At 34.3% G+C, this 14,162-nt stretch overlaps 2 protein-coding genes and 2 non-coding genes across 4 annotated transcripts; 3 read left to right on the top strand and 1 right to left on the bottom strand.

The window, feature by feature from the left end:
* Positions 1-3,634: 3,634 nt before the first annotated feature.
* Positions 3,635-3,706, top strand: Trnah-gug (transfer RNA histidin (anticodon GUG)). The gene has a single exon. It is a non-coding gene; the product is annotated as a tRNA-His (tRNA).
* A 1,666-nt stretch (positions 3,707-5,372) lies between these two features.
* On the top strand, positions 5,373-7,219 carry LOC128857754 (jerky protein homolog-like). Its single transcript, XM_054093497.1, has 3 exons — positions 5,373-5,475; positions 5,706-6,178; positions 6,249-7,219. The coding sequence occupies exons 1-3, from the start codon at positions 5,373-5,375 to the stop codon at positions 7,044-7,046; spliced, it is 1,374 nt and encodes a 457-aa protein (XP_053949472.1). The 3' UTR covers positions 7,047-7,219.
* Positions 7,220-7,375: 156 nt separating this feature from the next.
* On the top strand, positions 7,376-7,447 carry Trnah-gug (transfer RNA histidin (anticodon GUG)). The gene has a single exon. It is a non-coding gene; the product is annotated as a tRNA-His (tRNA).
* A 5,808-nt stretch (positions 7,448-13,255) lies between these two features.
* On the bottom strand, positions 13,256-13,702 carry LOC128857753 (uncharacterized). Its single transcript, XM_054093496.1, has one exon. It carries the CDS (start codon positions 13,700-13,702, stop codon positions 13,256-13,258), a length of 447 nt encoding a protein of 148 aa, XP_053949471.1.
* Between the last annotated feature and the right edge of the window lie 460 nt (positions 13,703-14,162).

Here is a 14,162-nt window from a genome sequence, read left to right as displayed (position 1 = left end):
AATACACTTTGTGACGCCTGGAATAAAAAATGCAGACGTGAAGAATTGTTAGAACACTAGAAATACACACACACATAAACAATCGTTTTATTCTAAACTGTTTGCTTATGTAAAACAATTCTATTGGGATGGGCAATTCTATATGTCTACCCTGTAAACGCTATCGCTTGGTAGTTAGGATCCTTTGTTCGTTTAGTTTTTTAGTTTTTGATATTTTAATATAGCTTAATTTTTTATTAGCCTGTATTCACATTAATTAGTGTTTACATATTTGCGTAAGTACACGCATATATATTTTTTATTTTTTTTATTTTAATGTTCGAGTTTTTAAAAATACACATTACATTTCATTTTTAATCATTAACATTAGAACGTACGACAGTGACACTAGGTCGTTTGTCGGAAAAAAATCTTACATATTACATATGTTACATCAAATAGCAGATACAATCGAAAAAGTTTAAATAAATCCATGTATAGATAGAGTTCTTGGGGTATTGACAGTAATTTAATTTAATTTATTTACGTAATTTTTTGTTTTTTAATTCATAAGCTTGTATTATGTATTAAATTCACTTAAAATTAATTTTCGATATTCTATAGCTCCAGTGATGAACTTAAATAAGTTATTATATCCAGAAGGGCCAATACCATTTAAAATTTCTATGATTTCATCTCGGTTTAAACTACATTTTCCAAAAAATCTTTGACGAATTCTTTTAAGTATCGGATATTTTCCTAAGAGATGTTTTCTAATTCATTTAAGTTACATAAAGTGCATTTTAAATTCCTTTGGCTTCCCAAGTATATTAAATCACATCTGGCTTTCATAATCCACATAATTTTATAGATTCCAGTATTATCTTTTAAATAAATCCCTTATATAATCGGGTGCTTTGGTGTGCCCTTTCCCATTAAGTTCGAATATTCGAATAATGGAGATTTTCTAGTATTGAAATTATATTTCTATTCCACTCTCTTTTATTTGAAGTGCCCCAGTTGCATGTTATATTTAACTTTTGTGCCAAATTACTAATTTCTTCAACCCAAAATATCTGTTTTTCTAAAATCTTTTTTGATAGTATATGAGGCAATTTATTATCATCATACGAGTATTCAAATAACGTTTTGAATATATATTTTAAATGAAGCTGCAGTGTATACAAATGAAAACTTGGAACATTTGTCTCCAAGAGAATGCAATAAGATGGCGTATTACTCGGGAGATGAAGTACCCTTTTTAAAAAATAAAGTTGATTTTTGTCTACTTCTTCAAACAATGAGTTTCCCCATACTTGAGCAGCAAAGCTCTGGATTGCACTAGTCCCCGCTAAAAAGAGTTTCGATTTTGCCGACAACATAATTTTATTTTTACTAAGAAATGTGCGCCAAGTTGCATTTATGCTATTTTTCGCTAGAACATTTCTATTTTCTATATGTTGGTTGAAACTGAGTTTTGATGTTAGCATTACGCCCAAGTAATTATATTCTTTCGTTATTGGTATAACTTCGCCGTGAAAAAACACACATACAATGCCGAACACATATATACACACATATATAAAAGGCAAGCAAGAAGCGTATTATAAAATATTTAGAATTTATTTTATTTATTTGTTACCTTATTTACACCCATATAACTTAGAAAATATGATAAAGAGCAAATGCGCTGGCCGCTAAAAGGGTTAAAAAGGTTTTACCATGCAAATCCAGCAGCGGCGCTTTAAAACAATGAAACATTTTAGATTAAATTAATTATTAAATTAAATCAATTATTATATTCAAATTAGCATACATAAAAATATTGAGTCGGGTCTTGATCGAGGTGCAAACGATTTTAGAAGATTCGTGGGAATCTGAAAAAATAAAATACTGCAAATCTTTGAAGGCACATAAAAAGTTGAGAATTTTTAAGCAATACATTTTTTGAATTAACTTTATTTTTACATTTAAAATGTAATTAGATTAGATTAGAAATTATACGCCAATGGGGCTCGGACAAACATTTTTAATCGCATAAATAGGTATGTGCCAGAGAGTTAATATTTATGCTAAATCACATATTTATGTATTTGGCACTCGTTCTCTAAATCGGTAAATCATTAGCGTAGTGAAAAATATTCGTAAAGTGTGACCAATATCACACCGTTACCCGGCTCTCAGCGGATTTGAAAGAATCAGCAGAGTGACTAAGTATTCGGTTGGAAATTGGATGTAAACCAATCACAAAATGTAAGGCAAAAGCCTCTCGGACTCGAATTTTCCTGAACATTTTTGGCGGTAAAAGTGCCATAAGTCCCTCAATTTTGCTCTGATTTCGCTGAAACCTTCATTGTACGTTAGGTAAAACTCCCCACTTTCCAACAATGTACATCTTTTGGCAATCGGTTGGAAATTGGATGTAAAACAATCACAAAATGTAAGACAAAAGCCTCTCTGACTCGAATTTTCCTGAACATTTTTGGCGGTAAAAGTCCCATAAGTCCCTCAATTTTGCTCTGATTTTGTTGAAACTTTCATTGTACGTTAGGTAAGACTCCCCACTTTCCAACCATGTACATTTTTGGCAATCGGTTATACCTTCTGCTCAAATATGACCGAGACTGATTTAATAAAACACAAACGGTTAATTATTGTATTGTTCAATTTTTATTTTATCTCCTTCAAAGTAATCACCATTGGAGGCGATACACATATGCCAACGTTTTTTCCAATCATCATAGCATTTCTGGAAGGCCGATTTCGGTATGGATTTCAGTTCCTTCTTCGAATTCTCTTTTATGACTTCAATTGTCTCAAAATGTTTTCCACGGAGCGGCAACTTTTAAGTAAGACTTTTTTGGTGATAACAAAAAAACCAACACTTCGTTGCCGTCTGAAGAACGAGAACGACTGATTGGACGAGTGTGAATACGTGTGGTGATGTGGCAGCCGAAGTTGCTCAATTTCTTTGTTCATCATAGCCGAAGGCCAAATCTGGTAGTCTATCATCCTTGATTCATTAGGTCATTACCATATATTCGCAAGCCTTACGAAATACATATATATGGTAAATGAATACCAGAAGTATCTATGTACGTTTTTTTTCCATTTCCTTTCCATGTACTTTGCAAGATAATCTGTATACTTATGAAATTTGTTAGTTTTTAAATGAACTGATTTGTTCAGGGTCCTAGAGCGGTGTTATATAATTATATGATTGTTTTTATAAAATTTTCACATTTAAAATTATATGCTATACCCAAATATTAACTTAATTAAATGCAAAAAAGTGGCTCTAAAGTTCTCTGCATTATATAAATACTGAATCATTAATAAAAGTTCTCTGTCTGCGCCCACCCATTTTTTTACGTTCTCCGCTTCTCATTTTTTCTACATTCACTGCCACTGATTTAAAGCTAAATAAATAAAATTTTAAACTCGTTATGAGCTTTCCTATAGCTTGTCGTCTTTTCTACGGTCTATGTCTTTGACTTAAAGCTGAAAAAATAAAATTAAAAGCTCGTTATAAGCTTTCCTATGGCAAATTTCAATATTGGTGTTGCAGCATGTTTATTCAATTACATTTAATATGGTGAATTCCATTCTCGTGGTTATATATACAATTTGGTTAATTTTAAAATTGTCTTCAATAGCCGTGATCGTCTAGTGGTTAGGACCCTACGTTGTGGCCGTAGTAACCCAGGTTCGAATCCTGGTCACGGCAATGTCATCTAACATGACATTGTCACGGAAGAAGGCTGTCCATTTTTTTTTCTTAATGTGACTGAAATGTATGTGATTGGAGGATTTAATCTAAAATAATTTTTTTCTTTTTGACAAAGATAATATGATACGATACTCTAAGCTTCATGGGAGCGTTTCAAAAATGGGTTTTCAGTCCTCTTACTTCCATAATTAACTAAAAATTTCTTCTCACTTCGTTACTTCTCTTCTTGCAGAAAATCGAAACCTTATAAAACTTTGTCTAAAAACCAAATATCTGTTTATTAGTATTCAGGCAGTTTACTTGAGGACTTTTCAGAAATTAACACTTATATTTATCTAGAAAATATTTTATAAACTATTATTAATTTTTCTCTCCAAGGAATTTTATTAATCTAGGAGCTTACTTTCTACAAACATTCGTTACCTGGTTACTTTTGTCCATCAAATTTTAATATTCGGCTGAGGATTCTTCGCATTTTAAAAAGGACGTGTCGCTTCTTTGCCTTTTTTACATACAGTTTCTTGCTAAAGATAATTCCTACAAAAATCCATTCGAAAAAGGATATGCGCATGTATAGGGCTCGAAGCAAAGCAAACGTAGAGCAAAAATAGTACAGTTGACGCTCAGAAATCTTAAATTTCAGAAATCTTAAAAGTCCAGAAAACTTAAACGGCTCTGGCGCATAATGTACTGTTCTGAAATCTTAATATTTTTTTAAGTTTTCCGAGCGTTCCATACACCCCATTTACACACGGAGACATCTGGAATGGAGACACTGGAAATTCTCTTTTCATGTCTCATTCGCGGGCACACGGGCAAAATTGTTTTCGGCGACATTTTGACATTTAATACTTTAGCATCGTCTGGTTCGGATGTATTCTAGCACCCGCTTACATGTAAAGCAGAGAGCGTTCGACAACAGTTTCTTAAATATATGAATGAAAAATGCAAACTGGTTAAATAATAAATCATTTGTTGTTTTTTTTTATTGAAATATATTTATAAATTCTTATACTTGAATAAAAAAAATTAAATTAAAAATACTTCATATGTAAATAATTAACTTAAAATTAAACTGAGTATCTAGAAATGCAGGGAAAAATTAGAAATCAACATAAACATGTCCCATAACTATTTTAAATTATACTACTTTACTAGCAAAAATAATTGTGTATTTCCCAAGCAGCGTTCGTATGTTTGTCATCGTTGTTATCTTCCGTTTGCTTGAAAACCAACACATAACTTAGAACTTTCTTCCACGAAAGAAGAAAACGAATGAAGCAACTGTCAAAAATTGCTTTAAGATTGGAAATACGAATAAGAAGAGCAAAGCGTGTCGCCAGTACAGGAGACAAATTCCCTTCTCTCTTCCGCGGCCGTCCTTCACCACCGAACAAAATGTTTCCCTTCCAGAGGAGACATCGTGTAAATGGGCACATACAAATCGGCTGAGCGATCAATAAATTATGTTGCTAATGCGTGAACTTGCTCAATCGAAGTAAACATTGATTTATTTGTCATTGTTTTGCTTGTATCGTATCTTTGTATACATTAGCACCAATATTGCAGTGTTGAAAGGAATTCCATTGCGAACGCATTAGGTCAGCAATATTATGGGAATACATTAATTACATTTTTATTTATTGATTTGAATCGATTAAAAATGTCTGCTTCGAAACAAAAAAGATTGTCGCTTGAAGAAAAAGTTAAAATTTTCAATCGTTTAGATGCTGGTGTGACGGCAAGTCGTGTAGCGTTCGATTTCGGTATTTCTGTTTCAGCAATTTCTCAAATGAAGAAAAATAAAACACAAATTATGGCAGCGGTATCAAATTCACTTGAACGGGCTAAAAAAAAACGTTACACAAAGCCGAATATTCTGAAATGGAAACAAAATTGTTTGAGTGGTTTATGAACCAAAGAGAGAGAAATTGTCCGATAAATGGGCCTATATTGAAGGCCAAAGCAAAGTTTTTTTTCGCGCATATTTATCCAGACAAAAAAGAAAGTGAATTCAATGCGAGTGACGGCTGGTTAACCAAATTCAAACGTCGATTTGGAATGCGTTTTTTGAAAGTATGTGGGGAAATATTATCTAGTGACACCACTTCAATTACACCATTTATAAATAGTTTGCGCGCAAAAATGAATGAAATGAATGTCACTAATCAACAGTTATACAATGCAGACGAATCGGGACTCTTTTACCGACTTTTACCAGACAAAACATACGTTGCCGCTTGCGAAAAAACCGCCCCAGGACGAAAAATTCAGAAACAGCGCATTACATTTATGTTATGTTCAAACGCCGATGGATCAAATAAAATCAAACCGCTTGTGATTGGAAAGGCGGCAAAACCACGCTGTTTTAATAATTTCCAAAACCCGCTAAACTATGATCATTCGGCCAATGCTTGGATGACAAAAAAAATATTCAGCAATTGGTTCCACAACGAATTCGTCAAAGAAGTGAGAAGTGAATTTTATTGTTGAAAAAATAATTCTTTTTTTAATTCGAATTCATTGCTAATGTTTATAGGTGCGACGTTTTAGTGCCGAAAACAACATTCCACCGAAAGCAATTCTCTTATTGGATAATTGTAGCGCACATTCACCGATTGATTCATTTTGCTCTGACGACGGAAATATTGTGGCAATGTCCCTTCCACCGAATGTGACAGCCGTCATCCAGCCAATGGACCAAAATCCAATAAAAATAGCAAAACTGAAATATCGAAATATGCTGTTGTCGAATATTGTCGCTCAAGAAGATGCATCGGTTCATGATATGCTAAAAAGGCATTCAATTCGTGATGCAATCTTAATGTTGAAGTCAGCATGGAATGATTTACCCCAAACCGTATTGGAGAAGGCATGGAACCAAATTTTAAATTGGGACGATGACCAATTTGATAAAGAAGATGATCTGCCATTGTCAGAGCTGCTTTCAAATCTTGATTATGAGCGTGAAATTGAAGACACTAGACAATTACTTTTGAAATTGGGTGTCGGTACCAGCTTATCAACCGATGAAATTGAGGGATGGAATGCTGATATGATCGATGAAGGTGATTTGAATGATATCGATATTGAAGAAATGGAATCTGATGAAGATATTGCGGATGGTGAAGCTGTTTGCTCGAATCAACCCATTCCTTATTTAGATGCAATAAGTGCGGTCAACACTCTAATCAAATGGAACGAGCAAAATGTAGAATGCACAAATAAGCATATGGCAAACTTGTTCGAACTGCGTTCAGACATCGTTAAAAAACAATTATCGAAACCACAAAAACAATGTATTCTTACTGATTACTTCACTCGTTCAAACACATGAAATGTTATTTTTTAGACTAAAACATTAAAGAAAGTTAATGCAATACGCTGCAGTTGTCAATGATTGCTTCAAATAAGATTTTCAGCTTATTTTCAGCCGATTTTAAAAAACGTCCAGAAATCTTAAAAATTCGGAAAACTTAAACAGCCAAATGACAAACAGGTTAAGATTTCTGAGCGTCAACTGTATTAATAATTGCTGTGAGATTTTTAGCAGGCCAAACACACGATGAGTATTTACCACAAGTATGGTAAAAAAAAATAATTGTTGAATAAAAGTCGTTGAATTCATATGCGACTTTAGACAATAATTTATTTACCTCCCCTGTAGCCGTGATCGTCTAGTGGTTAGGACCCTACGTTGTGGCCGTAGTAACCCAGGTTCGAATCCTGGTCACGGCAATGTTTATCTATCTGATGTAACATTGTCACGGAAGGGGATTATTTTTTCTTTTGAATTTTTCATTATTGTTATGATGTAATTCTTTTAATATTTAGTAAAGAAAACAGCGTCAAATGTTATGTATAACCAGAGAATGTTAATGCAATGAGAAGGTGCAAATGTTACTGTGAGCTTTTTTTAGTACAATTGAGATTTGAAAGATTTGAAGTAAGGGAATTTAGCACACCGAGTTTATAGACACCTCACTGACTTTTCCCCACACAAAAATTAGAAACACCACACATCTTTCACCTCTTTCAATTACAGTAGACACTCACAAATTAGAACTCTTAGTAATTAGAATTTCCAGAAATTAGAATCAAATTTTTGAATACATTACACGCTCTGAAATTCTAATTTCAGAGCGTATTTTGTTTTTTTGTTGCAAAATAGATATAAAAAGGGGAATCCCCAATTTATTCATGTTACGCTCGGTAGTCGTTGGATTTTCGTCGCTATCTGTACAGTTTTTGGTAGTTTTTGTTTGAAATTCGATTCGCGTGCACGTGTTTCGGCATTGTTTGCTTAAAAGTAAAAGTCGTTCGTTGAAATGCCAAATAAACGTAAGAAAAATACTTTGTCTTTGGAAACCAAAGTGCAGATCTTGGAAAAGCTTGACCAAGGTATTCAAGGCAAGCGGTTAGCCCTAGAATTTGATGTGGCGCAATCTGCAATCACCTATATCAAATCTATGAAATCATCAATTTTAAGCGCTGTTTCTAATACCTATCATAAGGCTAACGAAAAATCATTGCATATCGCTGAATATCCAAAAATAAAAGCAAGTCTTTATGAGTGGTTTTTAAATCAACGCGAAAAAAAGTGTACATTAACTGGGCCAATACTAAAGGAGAAAGCCAAACAAATATTCAAAGTGGAATATCCCGATAAAGATGAAAGTACATTTAGCGCAAGTGATGGATGGTTTAGCAAATTTAAAAAACGACACGGAATACGTTTTTTTTAAATTTGTGGCGAGATTCTCTCTAGTGATGTTGCTTTAGTCACCCCGTTTATTCACAGATTTCGTGCAAAAGTCGATGAGATGGGGCTAATGGAGTCACAAATATATAATGTAGATGAAACCAGATTATTTTACCGTTGTTTACCTGACAAAACATACGTCTCTCTTTTCGAGAAAACCGCCCCCGGGTATAAAATCCAGAAGGAACGAATTTCAGTGTTACTTGGTGTAAATGCTGATGGATCACATAAATTAATGCCATTAGTAATTGGAAAAGCAAAAAAACCAAGAAGTTTCCAAGGATTCAATAATCCACTCCATTACAACTTTTCAAAAAATGCTTGGATGACATCTCGGATTTTTCATGATTGGTTTCACAAGATATTTATTCATGAGGTAAGAAAAAACTTTGTTTTTAGGTTCAGTAATTCCAAAATATTTTCAATTTACAGGTGATTCGTTTCTCTCAGGAAAATAATTTGCCTCCGAAGGCAATTTTGCTAATTGACAACTGCTCTGCTCATGTACCAATTGAGAAACTTCAAAGCGACGATGGAAATATAATTGCATTTTTCTTTTCACCAAATGTAACAGCAACTTTACAACCAATGGATCAGAATCCTATTAAGTTAACCAAGCTAAACTACAGAAGTATGCTTCTTTCTCAATTAATTGCTGAAGGAGGTGACCTCAAGGTTCGCTTGAAATCCTTTTCAATTCGAAATGCAATCATGCTAATAAAGCAAGCTTGGTATGATGTTCCAGAAAGAGTAATAAAAAAGTCCTGGTCAAAGTTGAACAACTGGGACTCTGATCAGAATGAAAGTGGTGACGATGATGTGCCACTAGCACAGCTACTGCAAAAAGATCAAGACTGCAATGGAGCTCTTCAGGCAGCTCAAGCACTTTTAACAGAAATAGAGCCAACTAATAACATTAGCATACGAGAAATTGAAATATGGAACAATGATGTGCTTGATGACGGCCCTGCACATGATCTCAATAGCGATGATGAGTCTTCAGGTAGCAGCGAATTTGATGACCGGGAGGTCTTACCAGTTGTCTCTACTTCTACAGCCATTGAAAGCGTCAATAATTTAATAAAATGGTGTACTTATAGTGAATCGTTTTCCGCAAAGCACACAAGCAATCTGCTAGCTCTTCGCAATGAGATTGTTATTGCAGAAACAAATAAAAGGAAGAAGCAAACAGTTACGAAGTTTTTGATTAATTTTTGGCTGTTTTAATGTATATTTATCGATCTCTTATGTATTTTTGATTAAAAAAAATATATTTACTGTAATTGGAGTTTTTGTTTTTTGGACCTTTTTTTGACTTAGCGCATAAATACATATACATATGTATATTGGATTGTTACCTTATGTTTTCTCGTTTTTATGAATAAAATTTAGTAAGACAAAATTTCATTGTAGTTTTTCAATGCAAATTGACTTAAATTTTAAGGTTTTATTGAAATAAAAAAACGTCCAGGAATTAGAATTTTTCAGAAATTAGAATCACCCTAAAAACAAAGTGGTTCTAATTTGTGAGCGTCTACTGTATATTAAAAAAAAAACGAATTAAAAAAAAAAAGAATTAATAAAAAAAGTTTGCGACGGGAATTGAAATCGAGTCTAACATGTGGCGAGGAAAAATAGGCGGTGTGTTTATTTCTTCGACTGCTTATTTTTTTACCATTTTGTTACTTTTGAAATAATAAGCGGATACATAAAATTTATTACAATTTTTTTACGATTACATTAAAAAAATAAAAAAATTTAAAAACGAAAAAAAAAACTTTGCGCCGAGAATTGATGGCGAGTCACGTGGGGAGGATAAATACATTAAACCAATTAAATTTTTACTATTTTCGTATTTTTTGAAATAATAAGCGAATACGTAAAATTTATTACATACTTTTTTTTTAATTACATAAAAAAAAACGAATTTAAAAAAAAACGAATTAATAAAAAAAAGTTTGCACCGGGAATTGAAATCGAGTCTAACATTTGGCGAGGAAAAATAGGCGGTGCGTTTATTTCTTCGACTGCTTATTTTTTTACCATTTTGTTACTTTTGAAATGATAAGCGGATACATAAAATTTATTACAAATTTTTTTACAATTACATTAAAAAAAAATTAAAAACAAAAAAAAAAAAATTTGCGCTGAGAATTGATGGCGAGTCACGTGGGGAGGATAAATACGCAGAGCGTTTATTTCTGCGCCTGCGTTGTGAACAAAAGGTTTGTGATGTCTACGTATGTAGATATGTATGCGCGCGACGCGAATAAGTTTTAATAAATTCTGAAAGTAATTCATGAAGTTTTTCATTACATACATTGATACTCTGTATGTACATAAATAATGGTATATGACAACATACATAATATGTATATATGTACATGTCAATAGGAGGTACAGGGTGGCTGATGAATTGAGTTACATTAAGAAACTCAAATAACTTTTTTTTTAGTGTATGGAATTCATTTATTTTTTTTTCAAGTTGAAGATCATTAAATTTTATTAAATGTAGCTTAACTAGTTTTAAAAATAATTGAATTTAAATGCCCCCCATGCTCGTTGACACAAGTGTGGCATCTTAATAAAAAGTTGTTCATTGCTGCTTTGAGAGTTGCGACAGGACTAGCCGCAATTGTTGCCCGAATGGATTGTTTTAGTTCATCCAAATTTGTTGGCTTTGTTTTATAAACTTCTTGTTTACATAAACCCCACAAGAAAAAGTCAGGTGCAGTAAGGTCAGGCGACCTGGGGGGCCAACGAAATTCGGAGTTTCTTGAAATCAGTTTATTGGGAAATTTTCGTCGCAACTCTGTCATAACAGTCTGGGCTATGTGAGACGTTGCCCCATCTTGTTGAAACCACACAGAGTTGAAAGGAATTCTCTTTCGGCGTAGTTCTGGATAGAAAAATTCTTTCAGCATTTTCAAATAACGGTCTCCAGTAACCGTAACGGTGTGACCATATTCTTCAAAAAAATAAGGCCCGACAATACAGCGTGAAGAAACCGCACACCACACTGTCAAGGATGCAATTCCGTCTCGTGGAGTATCTGTGGGTTAGAAGTACTCCATATTCGACAATTTTGTTTGTTCACATTGCCGTTTAAATCGAAATGGGCCTCATCAGACATGAAAAGGCAGTTTAACATGTTTTGGTCTTCTTCCACCATTTGCAGGATCTTCTGGCAAAATTCCAAGCGAATCGGCAAGTCTGCTGCATTCAGTTTGTTAACCATTTGAATTTTGTAGGGAAATAAGTCTAAATCTTTGTGCATTATTGTTTGCAAAGACTGTCGGCTGACACCAAGTTGAGCAGATAAGCTTCTTGTTGAAACCCTTGGATTGCTTTGTATAGCTGCAGCTACAGCAGCGATCGTTTCCTCCGTCCGAACTGGTGGGTTTCGATGATAAGGCCTTCTTGCGACTGTTCCTTGCTCAGCAAAATTATTCACCAGTCTCATTATGGTCCATCTGCTCGGGGGATCGCCGCCAAACATCCGCCTATACTCTCTCTGTACCAAAACTACGGACTCCAGAGCGTGATAGCGGCGGACTATCCAAATTCTTGTTTGCGTGTCCCAGTTATCCATTTTAATAAATTTTAAAGATCAATCTGCAAATTAAAACAAAAATGGAACAGATAACTTAAAAAGAAAAAAAGTTATTCAATGTTTTTTTGGTAGCGGCTTTCATCAGCCACCCTGTATTTGCATTCAGAAAATAAAACGGTTTAAGATAAATCAACACTTATTTTATATTGTACGTCACTTTATAGTTAATGTATTCGACAGCATTTACATACATATGTATGTATGTATGTACATTTGTATATGAAAAACAATAATGCGCAAGCGTAAGAACATCATCTTCCTTTCATACCTACATATGTACATATGCATGTATGCCCAATAGCCTTGACTTATGTAAATATATACACATGTCACAGCACATCACATTCTTACAAGAAATCAAATACACATACGCACTAGTGAACGAGTTTCTTTCTAACAAGTGCAAAAACAATTCTGCTCTATGTATGTATATATACCCACTTTATGTCCTAGCATATATACATACATATACTAGCATTACCCTTTTGATGATACAATTATGCAAAAATTATTCGGTAACATGATAAACCCATTTTGATCACTTGCAATTTTTCCATCGCCAATCTTCAGCAATTGCTTTGAAAACTCACGTGCTGATGAATCAATTTGAAGACGCACACGCATATTGGTCGTCAACGAAAGCTTTTGTACGTGTGCCTACAAAAACGAACTTTTCAAACATGCATTAATTTCATCAGCTGGCGTTGATCTCGGAATAACAGGCAACGTTTGACGAAAATCACCAGATAACAATATTAATGCACCGCCACACAGCTGTTGACTCTGTCTCAAATCTTGCAATGTTCGACTTATGGCTTCCAAAGATTTTTTATGGGTCATTGGGCATTCGTCCCATATAATAATCGATGTTTGTTGCAAGACTTTAGCCATTCCAGAACTCCTTGAAATATTGCATGCTGGTGTTTCAATTGCTGGCATGTTCAATGGCAATTTCAAGGCGGAATGTGCTGTGTGGCCGCCATCAAGTAATGTAGCTGCAATACCGGAAGAAGTGCCAATGCGATTTTTCGTTCCGACCGAATCGTTGCCAATATCAATGAAATCAAAAATGTTTTTCCAGTGCCGCCAGGTGCATCCAAAAAATACAATCCACCAGTGTTGTTATTGACAGCTTGCATCACTTTGTCATATGCATCTTTTTGTTGATCATTTAATGTGGAGTATACGTTTGTACGAACGCACGCAATTCATCACGATCGAATTGCTGTTCGCGTTGCAATTCTCTTTCAAATAAATCATGCATTGGACGATTTGGTTGAGTCAATCCTAATTGCCCTAATGCTTTATTTGCAATAGTAAGGCACAAATCTTCGATCATTATCAATGCTTCATTATACATTTCCAATGTCAGCAGCAATGCAGGATCATTGGAACGATGTTGAAGCCGAATCAAAATGTCTTCAGCCATGAAATCTTTGTATTTATTCCACAATTCCAGTGGATTTGATGGAAAACATGTTGATATTATGATCGCAAATAACATACGAATTTGATTTGGTGGAGATGAAATTGATGCATCACGAAGCGTAGCATCCCAATGCGTATTATCTTCCAGCAAATGCAATTGTTGACATGCTTCACGGTATGTGGCGCACATTTGACCATTGATAGTTCGTTAATGTTGGAATGATTGCAGTCCATGTACGTTCACCGCAAGTAAAAACATTCAATACTAGCTGGACTAACTGTATAAATGCGTCCCAAAGCATCTGTTCGAAAAATACCTGGATAACCATCAACAGATGTGCCTTGTTGCGACGTTGAAATTTTGTGGCGCTTCCCGAAGTCCTGGGAAATTCATCCGTTTCACATAACTGGAAATAAGTTGTCAGTGTAGTTGCTCGTGGTTCTACCAGAGAATGTTAATGCAATGAGAAGGTGCAAATGTTACTGTGAGCTTTTTTTAGCACAATTGAGATTTGAAAGATTTGTAGTAAGGTCATTTAGCACACCGAGTTTATAGACACCTCACTGACTTTTGCCCACACAAAAATTAGAAACACCACACATTTTTCACCTCAACACACAACACATTTCTCACCTCGACATTAAACCAA

Source organism: Anastrepha ludens, chromosome 3 (assembly GCF_028408465.1).
Source record: "Anastrepha ludens isolate Willacy chromosome 3, idAnaLude1.1, whole genome shotgun sequence".
Classification (NCBI taxonomy): domain Eukaryota; kingdom Metazoa; phylum Arthropoda; class Insecta; order Diptera; family Tephritidae; genus Anastrepha; species Anastrepha ludens.
Note: the sequence above shows the minus strand (reverse complement) of the source record. Positions and strands in the feature narration are given on the sequence as shown.

What these genes read in the sequence shown, in the direction of transcription:
- LOC128857754 (XM_054093497.1), top strand. Translation starts at nt 5,373, where the DNA reads ATGTCTGCTTCGAAACAAAAAAGATTGTCGCTTGAAGAAAAAGTTAAA. An exon ending in TCGTGTAGCGTTCGATTTCG is followed by an intron (nt 5,476 to 5,705) that starts GTATTTCTGTTT and finishes ATATTTATCCAG; the next exon opens with ACAAAAAAGAAAGTGAATTC. An exon ending in ACAACGAATTCGTCAAAGAA is followed by an intron (nt 6,179 to 6,248) that starts GTGAGAAGTGAA and finishes TAATGTTTATAG; the next exon opens with GTGCGACGTTTTAGTGCCGA.
- LOC128857753 (XM_054093496.1), bottom strand. Translation starts at nt 13,702, where the DNA reads ATGTGCGCCACATACCGTGAAGCATGTCAACAATTGCATTTGCTGGAA.